The sequence below is a fragment of the Emys orbicularis genome, chromosome 8 (assembly GCF_028017835.1).
Source record: "Emys orbicularis isolate rEmyOrb1 chromosome 8, rEmyOrb1.hap1, whole genome shotgun sequence".
In the NCBI taxonomy this organism is placed as follows: Eukaryota; Metazoa; Chordata; order Testudines; family Emydidae; genus Emys; species Emys orbicularis.
Window position 1 is genome coordinate 25,620,765 of NC_088690.1, and position 25,556 is coordinate 25,646,320.

At 37.6% G+C, this 25,556-nt stretch overlaps 1 protein-coding gene across 2 annotated transcripts; it reads left to right on the plus strand.

The window, feature by feature from the left end:
• Nucleotides 1–834: 834 nt before the first annotated feature.
• NEXN (nexilin F-actin binding protein) lies at nt 835–25,303 on the plus strand. Of its 2 annotated transcripts, XM_065409706.1 has the most exons (12): nt 835–861; nt 2,719–2,910; nt 3,126–3,207; nt 3,292–3,440; nt 5,260–5,301; nt 6,810–7,007; nt 7,085–7,258; nt 10,672–10,860; nt 16,432–16,629; nt 20,155–20,376; nt 23,375–23,560; nt 24,886–25,303. In XM_065409706.1, exons 1-12 carry the CDS (start codon nt 835–837, stop codon nt 25,255–25,257), a joined length of 2,031 nt encoding a protein of 676 aa, XP_065265778.1. In that variant the 3' UTR covers nt 25,258–25,303. The 2 variants fall into 2 exon arrangements, with proteins under 2 accessions (XP_065265778.1, XP_065265779.1); XM_065409707.1 differs by lacking the exon at nt 2,719–2,910.
• Nucleotides 25,304–25,556: the final 253 nt, after the last annotated feature.

A 25,556-nucleotide genomic window follows, 5' to 3' on the forward strand; every position in this document is an offset into this window, starting at 1 on the left:
TACCTTGCAATGCCAGCTACAAAAGTGCCATGCAAATGCCTGTTCTCACTTTCTGGTGACATTGTAAATAAGAAGAGTGCAGAATTATCTCCTGTAAATGTAAACAAACTTGTTTGTCTTAATGATAGGCTGAACAAGAAGTAGGACTAAGTGGACTTGTAGGCTCTGAAGTTTTACATTGTTTTACATTTGTAAGACACTTTCATGACAAAGATTGCACTACAGTACTTGTATGAGGTAAATTGAAAAATACTATTTATTTTGTTTATAATTTTTACAGTGAAAATATTTAATAAAAAATAATTTACAGTTTGATTTCCATTACAACACAGAATACAATATATATGAAAATGTAGAAAAACAACCAAAATATTTAATAAATTTCAATTGGTATTCTAATGTTTAACACTGCAATTAAAACTGCGATCAATCACGATTAATTTTTTTGAGTTAATTGTGTCAATTAACTGTGATTAATTGACAGTTTATTTGTATTAATAATTGTTAGGGCTATCACATATAAGCTAAAATCATGATAATTTATGTAGGTGAATCCGTAACACATGAAGTTCAAATAGTGAATTTTAGCCACTGCATTTCAGTACCATTGCATGCTCAGTACATGTTCATATATCTTCACGCAGGAGGACCAAATTAAGTTGTGGTGCACCAAGCTTAAATGTGGACTAACTTTTTTTCTACAAAGATAGTAAAAATTTCAACTAAAGAGTGAGTCTTCCTAAGCTGGTAATAAATCTGCAGCAATTTCTTACAGGTAAAAATAGAAACCCAGATATCAAACGGGTCAGGTGCCAGATCACAGAACAACAAACCATGAATGACATTGTACAGAAGACTGAGGTATGTATCAAGTTTAAAATAATCAAAGTTCTGTAGTAACTTACAAGTGATGCTGACAAAAGACAAGATTGATGCTTTATTTCTGACTGCTAAGCAGCAAATGGGTAAGAGCATAAGTTCTAGGAAAAGAATGGGAATGTACCCTGTATCTTAAGGCAACAGAGAAGCCCTTGAAAAGAACAGTTTGATTAAGGAATGTAAGGTTATTATATTTGCTGGAATATGTTAAAGGGGTTCTTGCTATTATAGAAAAACTAGAATGCATTAAATATTAGCTTTTGTTGAAAGGCTGGAAGTGGATGTCTGAAGTGAGAATCACAAAATAGGAAACATAACATTGTTGAAAATTCAGAGGACAGAAAAAAAAGGGGAAAGAGGAAGAGAACATAAGAATGGTCTGACCCAGAATGGCCAATGCTCCATCTATCCCAGTATCCGGTGTTCCGACGGTGGCTACTGTCATATGCTTCAGAGGGAGTGAACAGAACAGGGGGATTTGAGTGATCCATCTCCTGTCATCTTGTCCCAGGTTCTAACAGTCAGAGGTTTAGGGACACCTGGAGCATGGGGTTGCATCCCTGACTATCTTGGCTAATAGCCCTTGATGGACCTATCCTCCATGAATTTATCCAATTCTTTTTTGAACCCAGTTATATTTCTGGCCTTCACATCCAATGGCAATGAGTTCTAAAGGTTGATGCTGCGTTGTGTGAAGAAGTACTTCCTTATGCTTTTTTTAAACTTGATGCCTATTAATTGGATGATCCTTGGTTCATGTGTTATGTGAAGGAGTATATAACACTTCCTTATTCACTTTCCTACACCATTCATGATTCAAGATGAAGATTAAAATATTTTAATATCTTTAGAAAATGTTGGGATTAAGTTACTCAAAAGATCTGTTTTAGCATCTTAGCTAGATAACTTAGTGATGGGAGTTAAAACAAGTATAACTAACAGTGTGTGATGTACTCAAATAGGAAGCATATAAAATATGAAACAATGTTTTCAGTCAGTTTTTCAGCTGATTCAACCATACTCTGTTGGCACTAAAGTGTAAAAGGAGACAGAACACTCAAATACTTGTAAGATGTGGGTATAATGTACTAACTGGAGCCAGCAGAAGCATACAGATGAGGAAAGTGTTAGCATAGAAACACCCATGAAAAATTCTTCAGCCATATATACAATAGATCTCTGTTGGCCCAGGGAGCTTGGCTCCTCAGCTGTCATGTGTAGCCACTGGATTGCTGGGTCAACCCCAATATATAAGGAATTAGTTTTTGATGATGTGTTTAAGTTTTTAAATGGAAGAATTATATTTTTTTTCTTTTAAAATGCCACCATGTGTAAAGATTCAAAAGTGTATGGTGTAAAACATCTGGTACATAAGAAACCAAAGATATATTAGACACTGTGATGCTAATACCCATGTCTTTGTACATACCTGAAATCTAAATCCCAGTCTTGCTTCTAGAGGCAGAATCAAGTATATATTTCTGTTTTCAGTGTGAGTATAATGCAACAATATAGAGATGTATATATCTTTTTAAAATTTCATATATAAGAGTACATTCTCAAAATTCAGGGTTTAACTACGTAGCCCTCCATTAAAATCAGTGGGATTCATACAGCTAAAGTCCAACAAAACTCAGTTTATTCCTTCATTACTTTAAAAAATGGTAAAGTATAGCTAAGATGCTTGGCAGACAGTAGCCAGTGGCACAAAAATCATGATCACATATGCATTTTGTTTTAATAAATCTCATTCTGTCTAAGCCAGTCTATCATACAATTTCTCTCCATCTGTTTCAACTTTCTTTTCCTTATCTTTACTTCTTCTTTATCTTCACAAAGATTCTGCTTTCTTCATCTAAACCTGTCCAAAAATCCTATGTGCCTAAACTTCACAAGGGTGATGTAAAGGATAAATTTGAAGCTATGCAGAAAGCAAGGGAAGAAAGAAATCAAAGGAGATCTAGAGATGAAAAGCAAAGAAGAAAAGAACAGTATGTTAGAGAGAGAGAATGGAACAGGAGAAAGCAGGAGGTTATTTTCTTTGCAAATATTTTTCTTATTTTTTTTAATATTCACTTGATCATAAGAATTAAAAATATTTTTGGAACTTTTCATTGTAATTCAAATAAGTGGACTCAACATCTAGTAGATAAACTATTTTTGAACCCTTTATATGATAATATTGAAATTTTGTCTTCTAATGCTTAAAGACAGTTCAATTCTAGTTTCTCTTTTTAATCAACTAGATGAAAGAACTGCTTGCTTCTGATGAAGAAGAAGAAACAAAGTCTTCTAAAATAGAAAAAGCATATGTTCCAAAGCTGACAGGTAAGAGAGAGAGTTTAAAAGTCCATGTAATTTGACAGTTGAAGATTAGATCAAATTATTGAGTTTTGTATTGCACATTCATAGGAACTGTTAAAGGCAAGTTTGCAGAAATGGAGAAGCAGAGACAAGAAGAAGAAAGAAAAAGAATGGAGGAGGAAAGAAAGCGCAGAATTGAACAAGATATGATTGAGAAAAAGAAAATTCAGCGAGAACTGGCAAAAAAAGCCCAGGAGGTATATTTATCTTGTTCTGAATATTAAGTACATATCAAATAGGAAAAAATCATACAAAAAAAATGCTGACTAAGAGTTCAGCAGGAGGATTTGGTCTTAGTTTCTTGAAAGTAGGTGAATGGACTGTAGTCTAGGGGGGAGATAATGAGTGTGGTGGAGGAGTTTTTAGGGTGGGTGGAGGGTTATCACTGTTGTCGAACACTGAGCTTGAGTTATAGCTGAAACCAAGCACTGATGAAAAAGATGAACAGAAAGTGGGAGGGGGAATGAACCAAACACAGATTTTGGTATCATATGATTGGAAGTGATTCAAGGTTAAGTTGACTAAGTAAATTTTAAAACATTTGTTGTTACATACACACATTTTAGACAAGAGATGCTGATTTATGCTCAAGTTTATTACTGAAAATAGGTGTTTGTAAGAAGCACAGTTGTAGACAAATTGTCCACTAAAGACTACTTAAAAGTGATGTTTCAATCAGTATTTTATTCTTTTGTCACTGTACAGATCACTTCTGTTAGATATATAAATGAGTAGCTTCAATTCTTGCCAATGCCTACAAGCCTAATTTTATCTTTTTGAACTCTGAATTGGAGTGTGTCCCCTCATTCTGTAGTTCTTTCACGGAAGCAATTACCTGTGCGAGTAAGAGTCTAAATGTCATAGTCCAGGACCATGAACAAATGGTTTGCTTAACCAAAAATATTAGCACTAAATCTTTTTCCTCCACACAGAAGAGGAAAGAGAACTCTTATTAAGCATAAATGTCCAACAAAGATTTAGCTGCTCGTGTCCTACTGGGAGTAACATTACTAAGTTGTGAGCATTCTGCTGAAAGTTTAGCTCATAATCTCTTTCAGTACCTGTTCTAGAGTTTATTTACTTTGAAAGGTAGGAGTACAGTATGTAAATTTGTACTCTGGAAGGAAGTTATACTAATTTCAGACAGTAAAAATATATAGAAGCTAATGTCAAGAATATGAATATAGGAAAGGGGGCTTTCTCCCTAGGCTCAGTCTCAAGGGAAGGACAAGGTCACTTTGATATGAAATTAGATGACAGATTTTCTTTAGCTTCTCTTGCACAATTATGGAATGCATGTGGAAACAAATCTTTATCTACACTGTATTTACTAGTTTATCACTAAGACGCTAAATAAGATTATTATGCTATACCCAGGGTTTCAATTCTGTTTCCAGGATTACATAGCTAGTAAAGTAAGCCTTTATCTAGTAAGCCTCAAGAACTGTTCCAACATTAATACTGTTGTAGGTTAAAACATGACATACAACCTAGGCATTAAAATTTAATGTCAGGTTAAACTCATATAGCTATCAAAAAGTATTCAGAATGGTATCCCTCTATTCCAGGGGTAGGCAACCTATGGCACACGTGCCAAAGGCGGCATGCGAGCTGATATTCAGTGGCATTCACACTGCCCAGGTCCTGGCCACCGGTCTGGGAGGCTCTGCATTTTAATTTAATTTTAAATGAAACTTCTTAAACATTTTAAAAACCTTATTTACTTTACATACAACAATAGTTTAGTAATATATTATAGATTTATAGAAAGAGACCTTCTAAAAACGTTAAAATGTATTACTGGCACGCAAAACCTTAAATTAGAGTGAATAAATGAAGACTCGGCACACCACTTCTGAAAGGTTGCTGACCCCTGCTCTATTCCCTCCCACCCCGAAGATACATAAACTTAAATGCAACATACAAGCAATCACTGAGTTAATTTTCCATTTTATATTTGAAAATCTAAGGCAAAGAACAAAAGTAACATAATTATGTGAAATTCTCATTTAATAGATTGATGACATAAACAATACAGGAACTGAATCAGCATCAGAGGTAATTGGACTTTTTTTTTTTTTCTCTCAAAGAAACATTCACCTAATTTTTTATTCACTGCTTTATTATTTTAATAGGGGTTGGGTAAATAAACAATACACTTAATTTTTCACTGAAATTCTGTAACAAGGCTAAAAAAGCCTGAGAAAATGTCTTGGCAATATATTTTGTGGCTATCTATCTATGAGGCCAATTTATTCTAGCTTTAAAACAAGTTTAAAGGTGAATGACTTACCAACCATTAAAGTCAGAATAAAAAAAATAACTCAGGCTTACATTTTCAAAGCCATGTAAAGGATTCTGATGCTCACAGGACATGGGCCTCTAAATGCACTAGTGGCTTTGAAAAATCCAACCTTAAAAGCTCTTTGCCTTTTTTAATCTTGAAATTAAACAGGGAAAGTGTCAAGCTTTTTTTTAATGTTACAGTACAGTCAAGATTTTTAGATTCGTTTAAAAGAGAGAATGTTTATAATCACTTTAACAATGTTTTGATTTACGTATTGCACTTCAGCTTGGAAAGTGTAGCTAAACTGGTTTGTTTGGTCAGTTTAACACACTGGTTTCAATATGCTAGCACAATGTTGTTGTCTATGAGGTTCCAGCATTGTAAGCGGATGTTTAATTTTTAAAAAAGCTATACACCAAAAACCCATTTTTCACTAAGTTGTCAAAACAAAGTGTAATCACACTTCTACTGAATTTTTTTTTTTTTTTTAATAAAATCTAAATTTTGGGTCTAAATTACTAGACAGTCTCTCTTTAACGGTGATATTTTGTGTAAATCCACATCATAGAAGATATTTTTGCACATGAATTTGTATTGGACAATAGCTCAAATCCACTTGAGACAGCAATAGATTTTATATACAAAAGAAGTCTGTAAATGTTTGAGTTGTCAGTGTTGCTCTAATCAGACATTTTGAAATGCTGCACAACTTGTCACTTAAAAAAATTACTAAGGACTCAGTCCTAGATATCATGGAGATTGAACATGCAAATAGATATAATAGATCCCAGACTTCTGCCCAAGTAAGACTGAAGGGACTGGCAGTTACTTCACATGCTATTTTTTAAACCACAGTTTCTGGAGGAAGAGAGTGTGGAAGCAAATTCCTTATTAGCTTGTTTCCAAATGGAGTATAGCACCTTAAAACTTAGGTGCATTTACAATTATATCTGCAAAATTTCAGCAGCTTTTTTCCAATCAGCCATGAATACTGTAGATAAGTTCAACTGTCAATGAAGATACTGTACGAGTTCTATGAACGCTTGCTACCAGTCGCATTTCAATTCAAAATAAAATTCTCTTGATGCTCTTCTGTTGTCAGAAGAAAACTAATGGCTGTCAGTAGCACTGGAAAATGAGTTTTGCTCTGGTCCCTACTTTTGGTCTCAGTAGAACTATGTTGGCAGTTTTGAGAAGCACAGGTAACAGTGGCAGCTGCATGTGGAAAGACTATCCAAAAAGTCAATATTTATGGAAACAAATTTATTATTAACAACAGGAAGGTGATGATTCGCTGCTGGTGACAGTAGTGCCTGTCAAACCTAACAAAACACCTGGAAAGATTAAAATAAAATTTGAAGACCCAGGAAATGAGAGAGAACAACAAGAAAAAAGAAAGCAAGAAGAAGAAAAGAGGATAAGATATGAGGAACAAAAACAATCCCTCAAGGAAGCCAAGTGTCTTTCATTTGTCATGGTAAACAAATCATGAGAAATACTTGGGAAACAGGTTTGATATTTAAACTGTATTTAACTTTCATTTTTGTTATCTAGGATGAAGATGAAAGCAGTGAAACAAATGAACCTCTTTCTCCTGGGAAACTGAAATTAACATTTGAAGAACTGGAAAGACAAAGACAAGAAAATCAAAGAAGGCAAGGAGAGGAGGAGGCAAGACAACGTTTGGAAGAGGAAAAACGTGCCTTTGAAGAAGCTAGACAACAAATGGTAAATTGATGCATTATTCATTTCTAGTTATCGATGCTTATTTGTGTAGAAAATACACTACATTCCTTCATGTATCTGAGGGTTGTTTTTTTTTTACATCTGAATTGTTTCCAACTGTTAACCTCATGATGATTCTCAATTTTTAACAGTTGAGATTGAGACCTGACAGCATTATCAGTTTCAAAAATACTTTCTGCCCTAGATACTGTTCTAAATCAGTAGTTTTCAAACTTTTTTTCTGGCGACCCGGTTGAAGAAAGTTGTTGATGCCCGTGACCAAACGGATGGGGTGTGGGGGGGGCTCAGGGCTGGGGCAGAGGGTTGGGATGCGGGGATGAGGGCTGTGGAGTGGGGCCAGGAATGAGGGATTCAGGGTGTGGGAGGGGGCTCAGGGCTGGTGCAGGGGTGCGGGCTTACATCCTGTGGCTCCTGGTCAGCGGCGCAGCCGGGGTGCAGAGGCAGGCTTCCCGCTTATCCTGGCACTGCGAACTGTGTTGTGCCCCGGAAGCATCCAGAAGGTCCGGCTCCTAGGTGGAGGCACACAAGCAGCTCTGTGTGACTCTCGCCCACAGGCACCCCCCACCAGCTCCCATTGGCTGGGAACTGGCCAATGGGAGTACAGAGCCAGTGCTCGGTGCAAGGGCAGCGCACAGAACCTCCAGGGCCCCCTGCCTACAAGTCGGACCTGCTGGCCACTTCTGGGGCGCAGTGCGGTGTCAGAACAGGTAGGGACTACTAGTTTTTACTGGCCAGCTGCCAGGGTTCCTGGGTGCTAAGCAAAGCGACCCAGTGCCTTGCATTCTGTGACCCAGTACTGGGTCGCGACCCGAACTTTGAAAATCACTGTTCTAGATAGTGATTCATTTAAGTCTTGGCATAGTCATTTAAACGAGCAACTGGTATGAGTGAAGCTTCCTTTTCTTAAAAGCATGCCATCAGTCATATTCATTCTTACAAAATGTAGCTGCATCATAGGATACTCCAGTTCCATGTGTCAGTATGTTTTAATCTTTTACTGAAGCAATTGTATAAAAGTATGAACAGATTTTAGTCTGTTCTTAAATTGACTCCAGTTCTTAGTTTTCAATTAATTAAATATTGATTGAACTTAAACTACTCCAGATGAATTTACCACATTCATGGGTATCAGCATCCTTCTAGTGGTTTTCAGTCACATGGCTAAACATTATTTAACAAACTCTATGTTATGTCTAACTTCAGTGATACTTTGAGCATTGAAATAACCAGTATTTTCACACATGAAAGCATTCCATGGCAACTGTCTGGAGCTATTTCTTATTCATCTCTTTTGTTTATCTACCATGTTTATATTCATCACTGAGGATTTCTCTCTGGAGTAGGAGAGAGAGGAGGAGGGGAAGTTTGGATCACTCCTTTTCTTTATAGGGGGTTTAAATACTACACTCTAGATTAAGCCTTGGAGAGATTTAGCCTAATATATTGTCAGGAATAGGAAAAAAAACCCCTGTTCTCTCTCCCCTCAACTCCCGCCCGATACATCTCCATAATGTAGCCTTTGCCCTAAAGATTTTTGTAAGCTAGGTTTATCTAAGATTCAGTAGACCTCTGTATAAATTAGGTACTCTGGTCTATAGCAATAACAATTGTTTAATTAGAGTATTCGCATCAGGTACATTGGATAGTTTAGCTACATTTTCTTAATAATTTACAACAAAATGAGACCACCTTTAGAAAATTCTATATTTAAACATAGATTTTACTTCTGTGCACTCAGATGACTATTTATGCCATTGTTCTCCCACATAGAAGGTACGCACCAGTATTTGCACTTGTGAATGGGGTTATTTCAGTGCACCACGCAAGATTTTATTTCTAGGAATTTAATAAACCACACACTTGATAACTAAAAACAGTTTGATTCTACTAGACTATTCCTGGGCAGATTGTAACCATCTTGCACTTGATGTGGTGTTTTTATAGTAACATTTTTTAAAGATCCTAATTCAGCACAAAATTGTGGAAACACAGACGCTCAGAAAATTGAAACCCTGAAAGTTTCCAAAACCAAATTGTGGGAGCCCAGCATCAGAACGAGTCCGAACTTGTGAGCGTGAGCATGGGGTCAAAATCCATATCTGATCTTGAATCCAAATTCTGTAGCTTAGGTCCAGCTCTGTTTTCCAGGTGCTTAGCCTTTCCTCTTACTAACAACCCTGAACACCACAGCTCTCTATACTGTATTCTTCGTTTAGAAAGCCACAGTGCTCATCCTAAACAATACTTTTTTCCACCCCTTCACCCACATTCTGAAATACATAGTTTTAGTATAAAAGTGACATTTGCAAATTTTTTTTTTTAAAAGCTCTTATTGTGTTTCCCTTTCTACACACCCAACTTTAGTTGGTTATAAATTACCATTTTCCTCCCAATCACTTGCCTTTGTTGGTTGTACCTTTGCAGAGTTTTCTAAAGGGAATAATTCAATTATTTCCTTCCATTTTCCCCCTTTCCATAGATATTCAGTAATTTAATCATTCTGAAAAGCTGGTATCCTATAATTTTCTCAACTCTGTGAGCAACAGCTCAATGCCACGATGCTTAGAATCTACAGCAAACTCGAACAGCGATGCCATCATAGCTCATGGATTCATTCTCGCCGTAGACATACAGCAGTTGAAGGAATATTCATTCTTAGTTGCTTGCTTTCATTCTTAGTTGGAGTTTGCAAATCCCAGCCTTCTCCTTGCAGACTGTGTCTAATGGAGAAGAGCAACAGTGAAGATATCGAAGCACCTCATTTCCATTCGTCAGTGATGTTTCATTTTCTGAAGGAGGAACAGAAGCACCATTGTCAATTTGGGTCAAAAATAAAATGCTAATATATTGTAGTAGTTTATTTATAAAAATTCACAGTCCGCTACTATATTATTTTGTAACAAATCAGGACTGAGGGAAAGCACTTCACATGCAAATAAAGAGACTACAGTCCAATGCATTTACATAAATTTTCTACTACAAATGAAAGGTCTATTAATTTCACATATCTGGAAAGGAACCTAACAGCATAATTCAAGATTCAGAGATATGTTTTATTACTCAGATTTTCAGGATTGTTACCCCCTTTGAGGCCTGCTTAGGTGTGTCAAAATGATCCAGCCCTTAAGAGTATACATCAAAGATGACTTTGGCTATTTAGTTCACCCCCTGCTTGTGTAATATTGTTCTTGATTTATAAGAGTGTAGCGTTAAACTACTCCTCAGAGAGAATTCGAAAAGTTATCCAGATGGTGCCTAAGTATCTAAAACTTTAAAGTATTCGGTGTGTGGGCGTTGAGATAGACTGCAGTTTTTACATTTCCTAGAGGGAGCTTTTCTTTCTTCCCACTGGCCCAAAAAGAGTAAAAACATTTTTAATTTTTTTTTTTAAAAAGGCAAACGAAGAGGAAGAAGATAATGAAAATGAAAATTCTATTAAAGAATTCCGTCCTGGTAAACTCAAACTCAGCTTTGAGGAGTTGGAAAGACAGAGGAGAGAGGAAGAAAAGAGGAAAGCAGAAGAAGAAGCCAGAAGACGCATAGAAGAGGAGAAAAGGGCATTTGCTGAAGCAAGGAAGAGTATGGTAAGATATTCTGCTTAGCATTTAAGAGATTTTTCAGATCTGAATTCTGCCAGTAGGGTGCACTTCTGGATATGGCATTAGATCATATCTGCCTATTCAGTAGCATACATTTCAGCTGCTTCATTAACCCAAGAAGTTATCAGAGAATGGACCCAGCGCCGTATTATTGCCTAGGCCGACAAATTTGCAGGGGCGGAAGCTCCCCTCCGTGCCCCGCCCCCCTGCTCCAGCTCACCTCCGTCTCCTCTGCAAGCACGCCGCCGTGTCCTGTTTCTCTCCCCTCCCAGCGCTTGCGCCGCGAAACAGCTGTTTCGCGGGGCAGGGAGGGAGGGGGAAGGAGGGGGAACGCCGCGCGCTGGGGGAAGAGGCGGGGCCGGGGGCGGGGATTTGGGGAAGGGATCCAATAGGGGAAGGGAGGGGGCAGAGTTGGGGCGGGGACTTTGGGGAGGGGGTTGGAATGGGGGCGGGAAAAGGGCAGAGTTGGGGCGGGGCCAGGGAGGCAATTATTTCCCGGCCTAGGGGCGGCAAAATTATTAATCCGCCACTGAATGTACCAGGTAGTTAAATTCAAGTTAGTAGCTTGCCCTAGGAAACATTCCTAATCATTTAAAATTACATCAAAAGTTACTGCTTGTAACCAGTATTACACTGTATTTGAAAACTTAAAAGAAAACCAAAGAATCAACATAATGAAAAATTATTTCTTTTCCTGGGGAATTTCTCTCCTACATACTGCCATCTTCAAGACCACACACCAGTCATGATCCAACTGGCTGAAAACAAATATGCTCCCTTGAAATCCATCAATGTCTCTCTTTAACTAGGAAAATTAACCAAGTTCTGCCCTCATTTATATCTATGGCACCTCAATGAACAACTCGGGACAGAACTTGGCTTGCATAATCTTTTTAGTATGATGATTCACAAGCCAGGAAACAAAACAAAAAACAAAATTAACAAAGCAGGTTGAGATTATGATGCTGCAAGTTAGTCTAATTTAAAAAGGGGGGAGAAAAATGAGCCAACTTGATCTGGATAATATTGAGCAATCATAGATCCCCATGATATATATATATATTTTTTTTAAAGAAATTACTCTAATGTAGAATGACACTCAAATGTCAAGTGTATTTAGTTTTTACCCAGGAAATTTTCTTCATGCTGCCCCTCTGTGGAGGGCAGTACAGGGGGCTTAGTTCCAATTAAGTCACTGCAAAATTGTGTTTTGTTTTTTTTTAAACTAGACAATATTGGACTTTTATGCAGATAAAAATATCCAGAGTTATTGTAAAAGATTACAAAAATTGTAACCCAGAGCTTCAGAAGGGATATAAGCTTTCGTACTTCTTGGCATAAGCAACCTCTGACTGAGATTGGGAACAAAGTTCTGTGTGAGCAGCATATTCTATAATATGCTTCATGTGGAGCATCTTACACCTTCTTCTGAAGCAGTTGCTGTTGGGCCATTGTGGGGAACAAGATACTGGAAGAGATGTAACACTGGTCTGGTCCAGCATGGGAATTTCATGTTCTCAAATACAGGCTTAATGAGAAACACTTGTTGGACACAAACAATGCAAATTGTTTCATTCAAAATTCAAAGCAACATCTCAGTGAATTAGGCCATGCCCATTAGCATTAACAGCTTTGGCAAGAACGATGTTTTGTTAGCAATTGTAGTATTAACACTTCTCCTAGCATAAACAGGGATGAAAACTGTGTGATAGACCAGGGCCCTACATCATCATAAGACAACTAGAGGAAATGTTAGGAAAATCCTAGTTTAGAAACTGTATGTGGTACTACTGCTTCAGCAGTAGTGTAGACAGGGCCTGTAATCTGTCCACAGCTCTAGGAAGGGACAAAAATGAGAAGTTAAACCAGCAGATACAATAGATGAACTATGAATAGGGCTACAAAATGCTGTCATGATTTTTAAGAAAAGTCAGGAGGTGGTGAAAAGGGCGGTTGCAGCCACTGCTTTGTAAAATTTCTTCTCTATTGTAATAGAAGCTAGAACAGAGTGTGTTGCTTTTGCAAAGAAAACATGGTGTCCACCTACACTTCCTGCTCTTTTACTAGCTCCAGCAATAGCAATGAGGTCATCAAAACTTCCTTCCCATGGGGCAAGCAGGTGTCACTATTACAGTAATATCAATACTACATGTTTGGCAGTAGGAGGAAGGATCTGAAAATTGCTATCTCCCTCTCTCTCAGCCCCTCTCCCCCAAATATTTTTCTGATAGTTTAAAATTACCTTGGAAACTAGATGTACCTTAAGGGGTTTTTTTCATTATGAGTATGAACAATTACAAAATAACAAAACCTCCTCACCTTTAGTAAATTAAGTTAATTCCATAAGATATAACATAGATGACATGTCTGCATAGCAATAAGCAAAGACATTTAAGATGTTTAGGATCCTAAATTAACAGAATACATAAAGTCAAAGTTCCTAAAAATTATCTTACCAGAGAGTTTGAAAGTTTTTTCCTCTCATCTTCCTGGCCTGAATTCAAGATTCCAAGATTCCCCAGGAAGAGGAGATGACATTAAAAAACCTAAAGCAGCAGTGCAGGCGGGAAATTGACTCCTTATTAGTGTTTTAAATATTTGCGTAGTCATCAACTCTTTAGGAGAAACAGAAACTAAAATTTAGGTCTTGATAGGTTAATCTGTCTTTTCCTAATATGTTTCATACGTTCTCCTGCAGATCTTGTTCCACATTCTTCCCTAACAGCTGGCTCCCATTCCTTTGCTCAGATGGAATTTCTCCTTCACCTCATATTATTGAAGCATTATTTTAGTGTAAAAAAAAAAGGGGGGGGGCGTTATTTTAAAGCTTTTGTCACCATCAAGTTAGTCACCTTCAGCCTGGAACATTCATCTTGGATCACTATCATTTTATTTCAATTAAATTAGACTAGTAGAGGGATGCTCTATACAGAGGTATCAAAACACGTTCTCCCTCACATATCAGTCACATTACAGGCCCAGTGAAACTTACCTCCACCATACTGCATAGTATGGAGATTACAGAATATAAATATTCCCCAGTTCTGTATTTACAGAAGAGGCAAGGATGGCATGGTCTCATGTAGCCATACAAACAGGACAGCTGGTAAGCTAAACACATTGGGGTAAAGTCATACCTAGTGCAATTCCACTTTTCATGTGGCTTTTACCAGGGATACAGTTGGCCCATTGTCTTCTCATGGGTCTATGCGTCTCCATTAAATTGGCACTCAGGGTGCTTCTTCAGAGCTGCAGTTCGCACGCTTCTCACTTCTACACATGCACAGTCCATTGATTGATTTCTCATCCTTGCAGCTTCTGTTCACTTCTCTTCACAACTTCAGAAAGACTTGGGGAAGCTATGAACTAATGCGTTGCCAGCAAAAGGCTCCCACATTTCTTCTCTGGTTTAGATGTGGTTACCTTCTTTCAACCTGTAGATGTGCCATACAGTAATGTTTCATATTCGTTATTAAGTGAACTGATACATACTTTTTGAGATTGTATGTTTATGGCTTGGTCTTTGCCTCCACCTTGTGCTCAGGCAATTCATCTCAACTGACATAAGCTTGCCCTATGCAAGAGAATTGAAGAGCTGGGAGTGGGAGGAGCCGCTGAGCTGCTCATAGGGCAGTATCAAAGGATGTCTTTAACAGCCAGCAATAGCAGATAGGGGAGGGGCAAGAAAAGTCCTGAAAGGGCCGGGGGTAAAATGAGGAAGTAGGGACAAAGTATTGCAACAAGAGAAAACAGGTATGATTCCTGCAACAGTTAAAAGTACCAGATTCTACAGTGATGAGAACCATATGAAAACAGGCATGGTTAGAAAGATGACCTAACAAAATAAGCAAAAAATGCACGGATCCATTTTTTAGTTTATGATGAGGCTGAAAGGTTCGTTTTATAAAACAAAGATTTATGTTTCTGCTTGCTTTTAAACTTTTGATTTTGGTGGAGCTGGGTCTAAGACATTATTTGTGAGCTTACATACCTTAAGGAAAGAAAGATATTGGAATCTTTAACAAAGTCACACAACCTTACACTGGTGTCCATTAGGCTTTGGAAGCAAGTAGTGTTAAAAGCCACACAAGTGTTCAGCTTTGTCTCTTTCGATGTCAGCTCTAATCCCACTAATTCTCTAATCACAAGTCTTCCAAGATAGACACAATTTTAATCTCTAGTGTCAAAATATCAAGCAAATTTTCTTTTTGGACAGAAACCTTAACCTTTCATGCCATCCTAACATATAAAAAAGCTTTAAGGTAATTTTTTTCCCCTATGCATGTCACTAAGAAATTTGGAAGGGGTGAGGAAAGGAGCAAGAGGGGAAGGGAGAAAAGAAAATAGAGGATGAAGAGGTGAATTATAAAAGACCACCTGCACTGTTCAAGGTTACATGGGACACCCTACCATAGTGTATGACCATCTTTATAAAATTGTCTAAATTGTGTCACACCTCAAAACCGCTTATGAAACTGAATTAAATGTTTTATTATTCTTTCAGATTTCTGAAGTGTAAACTTTAGTTACTCAGATCACAGAATAGGTGCCTATCTCAAATTAAACACAAAAAATAAGCAAAGGACTGCCCATAAAACTCTGTCCACCTCCTCTCACTCCCTCCTTAAAAAAACTTTGCTGCATGCCTGAAAGATTAGAGTATCAGAGGGAATATTTAAGAACATAACACAGAAACTGCCATACTGGGTCAGACCAAAGGTCCATCTAGCCCAGTATCTGGTCTTCCGACAGTAGCCAATGCCAGGTGCCCCAGAGGGAATGAACAGAACAGGTAATCATCAAGTGATCCAGTCCCTGTCACCCTTCCCAACTTCTGGCTGTACATAGAAGTGTTCTGAAAATGTGGAAAGCACTGGATTTAAAGTAAAAGTGTAATTCAGTTTACATGCAAAAAACCCCACAAACCGTTGTTTAAGAACATTCTTTGTATGTTGTTTGTGTACATGCCAGTATGTTAACATAGATTAAAGAAAACTGAATACAAATACACAAAATTTGCTTAGACATGGAGAATAAATATGGTTTGTATAGCATTGTTTATCTAAGATTGTAACTTTCCATGATCTTCACAGTACTGGGATAATTATGTAGGATTTATTCACTCTATTTTAACAACTGGGAAAACGAATTAGATGTTAAGCAATTTGCCTGATCAGTTAGAACTGAAGCTTTCCTGGACCCCACTCCTTTGCTCAGATGGAATCTCTCCTACACCCCATATTACTGAAGCATTATTTTAGTGAAAAAAAGCTTTATTTTAAAGCTTAGTATACACTTGTTTTGCTTCAATAAGCTCAAAATTTTACTTGTGTGTTAAATTGATTAAAAGTAAGTGGGAAAGATAGCACACTAATGCAAAACGCAAATGAATCAAATGTTGTCTAGTCTTCGACATTAAAGCATGTGTCATCTTATTTCAATGTGAATTAGAGGTAGCAAAAGGTCCAATTATCACATCCTCAAATTTTGTATTCTAAATGTAGCACAAGTACACAAATTGTATCAAAAGTGGCAACAGATAATTATTTTCAATAGGTACTGGATGATGAGACCCCAGAGATGTTTAAAACAGTTTCTCAAGAATCTCTTACACCAGGTAAACTGGAAATTAATTTTGAGGAGTTACTGAGACAAAAAATGGAAGAAGAAAAGAGACGCACAGAAGAAGAGCGCAGGCAAAAGTTGGAAATGGAGAAGCAAGAATTTGAGCAGCTCAGACAAGAAATGGGAGAGGTTTGTATTCTCAAAAATAATTGAATGAAATGTCATACAGGGTTACCTCCCTGATAGCAAATAATGAATGGATCATTGCTTAAAATTCTAAAATTTGAAGATTTTAGGTATCGTTGGTACTTTTTTTTTTTTTTTTTATATAAGTGTTGCCTAGAAAGAAGGGAATGGAAAAAGGAAAACAAATCTAACACTTAAAAAAAAATTGTTTTCCATTTGAAAACTTTTATTCCCTTTTTAATTGCTTTGAATACAGATTAATACACTTTGCCCTCCCCAACTGAGAACTCCAGCACCTTTAGACTTGTAAAGCTGTCTACTTTCACAGTAGCTTCTGCAGGTTTCGCTATATCCTCTGCTGAAAAGCTGTTTTGTAACTTCTTACAGCAATACTTGGAGAATCATATCTATAATCCTCCTATAGCTAATGTACAAAAAGATAATTATTTCCTCTTTCTAGTGTTCATCTTACGATTTTGCCCTTATGAATTTTGCCCTATTTGGTGTTTTTTCTTAAAGCTCCAGATCCTTGAGTGATGCGATTACATAAAAAATCTGTTTTAATTTAAAAAGTTTCTAGGCCTTGTGCTTAGAGAATAAATTGCAAATGCTAAGAAACTAGAAGGTAAATTAAAATAACCCACAAATTATTTTTTAAAATCTCAATGATAAAATTAATCAAATTATTTTTGAATGCTTGGGGAGAGCAATAATTGGAGTTGGAAATACTGTCAAAACCTTCCAAAGTTAGCAAACAAGGAATATGCAGCTCATGCCTGGAGGATCAAAGGTGAGTAATAAGGGCTTTAGGATTTGAGATTTCCAAACATGTTCGGGATTACATCTTAAACTAATTAGAGTGTACTATCAACACAGAAATGAGAGAGAAGAGGTAACTAGAAAAAACGTAAAGTGAGGGCAATGATTTAGTTCCAGTCCAAAATTGTTATGTTGTTGCTTATGGGTTTTTTTCTATTTAAAATATCCTTCCAACATTTTTAAAGCAGTAAGAATATCCACAGTTTGCCTTTTACTATTAAGTTGTATGCAGTTTAATACATATAGTGCAACTTACCTGCACTGTGCTATCATGATTTTCTAAGAAATAGTTAAAGCATTACTTAAATTTGTTCTTTTTCAAAAGCAGCTTTTTTATTTTTGGAGAGTAGGTTTTGTTATGGCATATTGCATTCGGTCAGCATTGATCCTGCTAAGAATAAATTAGACTGTTGGGGAAGAATAGCATAGGGTATTGGGCAGCATGATACATAGGAGTCTTACTCTGTCTAGGTGGTCACCAGTTACAAGGCCACTAATTACTAAAAGTTGTTACTAGGACTGTCATTTAATCACATTTAACTCACGCGATTACTTTTTTTGAGTTAATCACGATTTAAAAAATTCATCATGATTAATCGCAGTTTTAATTGCACTGTTAAACAATAGAATACCAATTGAAATTTATTAAACATTTTGGATGTTTTTCTACGTTTTCATATATATTGTATTCTGTATTGTAATTGAAATCAAAGTGTATATTTTTAAATATTTACACTGTAAAAATTATAAAAGAAATAGTATTTTCAATTCACCTCATACAAGTACTGTAGTGCAGTCTCTGTCGTGAAAATGCAACTTACAAATGTAGATTTTTTTTTTGTTACATAACTGCACTCAAAAACAAAACAATGTAAAACTTCAGAGCCTACAAGTCCACTTAGTCCTACTTCTTGTCACCTGAAAAGTCCTACAATGTCACCTGAAAGTGAGATCAGGCATTTGCATGGCACTGTTGTAGCTGGCATTGCAAGGTATTTACGTGCCAGATATGCTAAATATTCGTATGCCCCTTCATGCTTCAGCCACTATTCCAGAGGACATGCTTTCATGCTGATGATGTTCATTAAAAAATACAGTGAGTTAATTACATTTGTGACTGAACTCTTTGGGGGAGAATTGTATGTCCCCTGCTCTTGTTTTACCCACATTCTACCATATATTTCATGTTATAGAAGTCTCTGATGATGACCCAGCATATGTTCATTTTAAGAACGATTTCACTGCAGATTTGATAAAACACAAAGAAGGTACCAATGTGAGATTTCTAAAGATAGCTGCCGCACTCAACCCAAAGTTTAAGACTCTGAAGTACCTTCCAAAACCCGAGAGGGACGAGGTGTGGAGTATGCTTTCAGAAGTCTTAAAAGAGCAAGATTCCGATGCGGAAACTACAGAATCCAAACCACCAAAAAAGAAAATCAGCCTTCTGCTGGTGACATCTGACTCAGATGATGAAAATGAACATGCATCGCTCAGTACAGCTTTGGATTATTGTCGAACAGAACCTGTCATCAGCATGGACGCAAGTCCCCTGGAACGGTGGTTGAAGCATGGACGTATGAATCTTTAGCGCATCTGGCACCTAAATATCTTGTGACGCTGGCTATAACACTGCCATGAGAACCCCTATTCTCACTTTCAGGTGACATTGTAAACAAGAAGCGGGCAGCATTATCTCCTGCAAATGTAAACAAATTTGTTTGTCTGAGCGATTGGCTGAACAAGAAGTAGGATCGAGTGGACTTGTAGTCTCTAAAATTTTACATTGTTTTATTTCTGAATGCCTTTTTTTGTACATAATTCTACATTTGTAAGTTCAACTTCCATGATCAAGAGATTGCACTTCAGTACTTGTATTAGCTGAATTGAAAAATACTATTTCTTTTGTTTTTTACAGTGCAAATACTTGTAATCAAAAATATAAAGTGAGCACTGTACACTTTGTATGCTTTGTTGTAATTGAAATATATTTGAAAATGTAGAAAACATCCAAATTATTTAAATAAATAGTATTCTATTAACAGTGCAATTAATCATGATTAATTTTTTTAATCACTTGACAGCTCTAGTTGTTACCCATGGTGACAGTTCATTGACCTGTGTGAAATAAGTTGGTGGTGTGTCATTCCCAGTGGGCAAGGGTCTATTCCAAAAAAAATACTAGATGCCAGTCTCACCAGAAACACAAGACATGGAGACTGAATTATGCTTTCGCTCTTAGAAGAGTGAAGTACACTAGCAGAGTAGTATGAAGCATCTTGCAGTGCCACTGCTGTTTTGTGACAGAAGACTCTGCCTCCAGGACTATCTAGTGCTTATGCAATGCTATATCAATAAAGCACCCTTCCCATGGACTGACTTCACAGAACAGTAACTTGAGGGGACTGCATGAAGAGGCAAGAGCCTTTTCAAACTAATAAAATTGGTTTAGAAGCAAATATAATTGGAGTATTTTTCTTTTTCTTTTTTTTTTAAATGTGTACCGGTCTTGTATGCCTGGCACTTTAAAAGAAATGAAAAATGAAGGTCCCTGCACTGGGGAACTAGATCTACCACCATCTTCTGATACCTTGGTTTCATTAGATTTAGGGAAATGTAGCTAGTTACACTTGGCATTTTTTGCACAAAAACAGTTTTCAAAATCAGGCACACTTATACTGGTTTTGTTATGTTGTAATCTCTTAACAGGAGGAGGAAGAGGCTGAAACCTTTGAATTAAGCAGGGAATATGAAGAACTAATAAAGTTAAAAAGAAGTGGTTCTATTCAGGCAAAGAACTTAAAAAGCAAGTTTGAAAAAATTGGAAAATTGTCTGACGAAGAAATACAGAAAAAAATTGAAGAGGAGCGAGCTAGAAGAAGAGCAGTGGACCAGGAAATAAAAGAGAGGGAAACAGAGAAATTTCATGAGGCAAGTTATTTTCAGTGTCAACAATTGTTGCTGCCCTTCCAGCAGAGTTCCCTCCATCTCCATAGTAATCCGCCCTACTCCCTGCTATGGGCATCTGAGGAGGTCCCTCCTGGCCAAACCTTACGGAACCAGCAGCCTCGATCTTCCCACCAACCTATTTTCTCTATATTTGCAAAGGTTTTAGTATGCATTTGCTCTTAGCCCCACACCATCTCTCACCATCCACTTATACTTCTCAATCTGCAAACCTGACATTTGTCTGGCAAATGGCTGATGTGTGAAACATCCATGTGTTTAAACATTGTGACAGATTTTAATCACTTCTGTCTATAAAACCTGCTTAAGATGTTTCCTTATTGTTTTTATTAAATCAGGTTTTTAATGTTATGGCTTGGGAGGAGGAGGTCCCTGCTCAGGGACTTATGGGTTCAAGGAGTGGGGCCCTGCCTGGGTTTCTCAAGGATCCCATTTGAGGAGCAGAGAGAGGGAGCCCTGTTGCCCAGGAGCAATCTTTTCCTTGAGGGGAAGTCATAGGAAGAAGGCTAGGCAGCTACTTTTTCACAAGGGGGGAGGAGGAGGAATTAGCTCTTTCCAGCTTGACACTTTCAACAATCCAGGATCTGCTCCTCGTCCTATTCTCCCTTCCCCTTCTGTGAATAAGGTAGTGGCCCAACTTCCTGAACTCTTTCTCTGCTAGGAAAAACAAACTTTGGCACCTGAGCTCTCTCCCTGATATACATTCCCATCCCCTCTGAGGAGCAGTAAGGAGCTAGGAGGGGCAAAGAAGAGCATGGCCCCAAAGCTTTCTGGAGGGTCCCTTCTCTTCCCCTCACCCCCTTAGCAGCCACTGTGAAATGTTGCTTGAGAATGTAGTGAAGTCAGGTCTGAGTCTCACCTTCAGCCCCTCAACCCAATCTCCAGTACTGCCTTTTTCACACACCCCAAATTCCTTCGAGTGCCTTTATGCCCCCCATACTTACCTTGATTAAATAATTGACCCCAATTCATTTAACATAATGGGTACTGGAACTAGGCCCCAAGCTGTGCAGTTCTGGAAGTGCTGCAAAGTTGTGGCATAAAAACACCTCAGCAGACTGTGGCTTTGGACAGTCCATATTCTAGTTTGATACTGTTAAAATTAAAATGTCTTTTTAAATAAATCTCAAGAAATTATTCTAGATTGTTTTCCTTCTCACCACATTCTATTTTGCCTTATCCCTTCTCGTTTTATTTTCCTTTCCCTTCTGTCTTTTCTTTTTAACCCTTGCTAAACAAGCTAATTTCCAGGTAAATAAGAAAAAACAATCCCCAAAGTTAAGAGGAGCTGACACCTGGCAGACGTATTTATAGTAGTCCTCCCCCCGCACACCCCGGAAATCCTCTTTACTATCATGTCCTGTCTTCCTCATCAGTTCCCAACTGCTTCCTGTTTGGGAAGAGGTGGCATCAGGGGAAAGTCATATTGGAGAGGAGGCTAGGAATGAATTGGCAGTGTTCAAAATGACTTCTGGGAAGGCTACAGGTTAAAAAAATACGAGCTAACAAGTTTTCAGTGTGAAGGGAGAGGTTTAGAAAAAGGAAACACTGAAGTATAGCACCTTAGTAGTGAAGGGACAGTTGTGTTCTTCGTGTTAGTGGTACAGTACAGTTTAACCTATTTTTGTTTCTCTTTTCCTTAAAGGCTTCTTGCGGAAGGGAGAATTTCCCCCCCCCATTTTGGGATAGGGACTGCTGTAGCAAATCTCTTAAGAGGAAAAAGAAAATCCTCACCAGTTTTCTAAAACAAGCAGGGTGGGCTTTTATTTTTTAAATAGAAAAAGTTAGATGGTCAGAAGCAGCACAGGAAGCTTGGGAATAGTCAAGAAGGGTTTGGAGAGGCTTCACAGTTAAGCTCCACCCAGAAAGGGGAAGGGCCACACCCAGTACATTGTTCCCCCCCCCCCCCCCCTTACCCAAACAAGAAATGACAAGTGCTTAAAGGGTTGTTGTAACCCGTTTTTCTGTTTTGTCTATTACTTTCTTACACAGCTCAAAGAAATTGTAGTGCACCACAGATCGCTATGTAGAGCCAGGACAGCAGGCTGATGTATAGGATTTTACTAGTATACCACAATCCTGAACAACACACACTAATTATTGAGGGGAAACAGCCGAGCAACTGGGTTATGTTATCATCACTTAGCTCATTTATGCAAAGCTTTTTTTTTTGGGGGGGGGGGGGGGGGGAGCGCCACTATGTTCTTCTCATAGTTTGTCATCTTCTTTCTAGGGCTCCCTTCCAGAAAATTTGACTTACATACACAAGAGCTAGTGTAATGATTAAATATTATTTATATGGGGCATAGTGCCCCATATAACTTTGTGCTAGGTGCTGTACAAGGTATCTTGAAACTGATATTTGTAGGAATACCGACCCACTCAGCTACTATCTAGAAATAGTTCTCAAGGTGAAATCCTGTGGAGATAAAGGCAGAGGTAGTTTGTTGTTTGACATTGCTAGTTGAGGTAAATCCCAGGTGTTTGTAGGATTGTATACAGGTAACAACTAGTGCCCTATCTCCACTAGAAGTTTCCATTAAAATAATTAACTCAGGATAGGTATCGCACCGTAAAGACTTTTTTTTATTTTTCTGCAGTGAAGACAACCTAGCATTTAAGTGTGTTTATAGTAGGGAGCCTGGGTTTTTAATTAATTTAGCATGTTTTAAAGCATTATTGCTTCAAATAAAGGTTCATAATGGTAAAGCTACCTAGTGAATATCTCACCCCTAAATCCCAGTCTAGACCAGGCTTCAGATGCTGTTGTGCTTATGGGGTTTTAACTGCTACAGCATTCTGGCTGGGTCATGCTGCCCCCAGAAACAAGCATAATGTGAACCCTTCAACTAAGCTAGCCTTTTTACTGTTTATTGGTACAGTCTTCTGTCAGTATTATGATTAAAAGTAAAGTGCTAAACTTTATTACTTTACTGAATTTGTTATTCTTTAAACTGAAAAGGATGATGAAGTAGATGTGAAGCCTGCCAAGAAATCTGAGGCTCCATTTACTCATAAAGTAAACATGAAGGCTAGATTTGAGCAAATGGCAAAGGCAAGGGAAGAAGAGGAACAAAGAAGAATTGAGGAACAAAAATTACTACGTATGCAGTTTGAACAGAAGGAAATTGATGCTGCACTACAGAAGGTATGGAGGATTAAAAATGCCCTCTCCAGAAATGTTCAAGAGCCAAGAATTTTCTATTAATTTAATATTAATGAAATGCATGTTTTAAGAGCTGGTTTGTTTCCAGTTAGTAGCAACATTACTAGAATCACAATAGTCTTGATACTGCAAAAAACAGTTGAAATGAAATATCCAGTAAAATTGCTTTTGGAATTTACTGATAATTCCTGTTTGAAGGAATTAATCGCAGTTAACTCAAAACAAATTAACTTCAATTAACCTCATACAAGTACTGTAGTGCAATCTCTATCATGGAAGTGCAACTTACAAATATAGAATTTTTTTAATACATAGCTGCACTCAGTCCTACTTGTTCAGCCAATCGCTAAGACAAACAAGTTTGTTTACATTTACGGGAGATAATGTTGCCCACTACTTATTTACGTCACTTGAAAGTGAGAACAGGCATTCGGTATGGCACTGTTGTAGCCAGCGCTGCAAGGTATTTGTGCCAGAAATGCTAAACCAGGGGTTCTCAAACTGGGGGTCAGAACCCCTCAGGGGGTCACAAGGTTATTACATGGGGGGGTCGCAAGCTGTCAGCCTCCACCCCAAACCCCGCTTTGCCTCCAGCATTTATAATGGTGTTAAATATATAAAAAAAGTGTTTTTAATGTATAAGAGGGGGTCACACTCAAGAGGCTTGCTGTGTGAAAGGGGTCATCAGTACAAAAGTCTGAGAACCACTGTGCTAAACTTTCATGCCTCTTCATGCTTTAACTTGATTTTTTTTTTTTTTTTACAGTCCAAGTATTTGTAATAAATATAAAGTGAGCACTGTCTACTTTGTATTGTGTTGTAATTGAAATCAATATAACGTAGAAAAACATCCAAAAATATTTATAATTTAAATTGGTATTCTATTATTATTTAACAGTGCAATTAAAACTATGACTAACGGCAATTTTTTTTTTTAATAGTTTAACACCTCTAATACATACATAATGCTAGAGAGAAAGTGGACATGTTTTCCTTTAAACATTTGGCCAGTTCTCAGATAAGAAGCAACATACATTCTTATATTATTCCACCTCTGCACCCCACCACATTAAGCTCCGTCTTCCCCAACTTTCCCATTATGCCTTTCTTGTTCAGTATCCAGATTGTGGTATTGATGCATAATCCGTTATTATCCAGTATGCTTGCGTTGGGACAGTTGCCATCTCCTTTCCCTAAAATTTTAGTTTTTTCTAACTTTCATATGGCCAAAGATTTACGAGGCATTGCAAACTGTTCATGTTATAACAGTGTTTGAAATTCTCTAAATCAATTTATTTTTAACACAGAAAAGGGAAGAGGAGGAAGAGGAAGAGGGAAGTATTATAAATGGTTCTACTTATGAAGATGAAGAGAACCAAGCTCGGTCAGGAGCTCCATGGTTCAAAAAACCCTTAAAGAATGTATCAGTTGTAGACAGCGAGCCAGTAAGATTTACTGTTAAAATTACGGGAGAGCCAAAACCTGAAGTCACATGGTGGTTTGAAGGGGAAATGTTGCAGGACTCTGAGGACTATCAGTACATTGAAAGAGGAGAAACTTACTGCCTTTACTTACCAGAAACTTTCCCAGAAGATGAAGGAGAATATATGTGTAAAGCGGTCAACAGCAGAGGCACAGCAGCTAGCACCTGTATTCTCACCATTGAAAGTAAGAGTTAATGTTTTATCTTGTTTTGTTTGAGTGCCTAATTACTTTACACCTTTCCTGTTACAAAGTCTATTCCATTTTTCTTGACTCTCCTTTTCTTTTCTAGCTGATGACTACTAATGCTCTACTTTTGCTGGAAACCTCCCCTCAACTTTCTTACTGCATCCATCTCTTTTTCTGTGGTGGGGCCAATAAAAGGAACTAGAAAGTGTCATTCCTATATCAGATAGGGATATCCTTTGTACTGCATGAGTGTTCAAGTTCTGTTACAATGTGAAATTTGGTATCAAAGGTACATTACACTAAAACA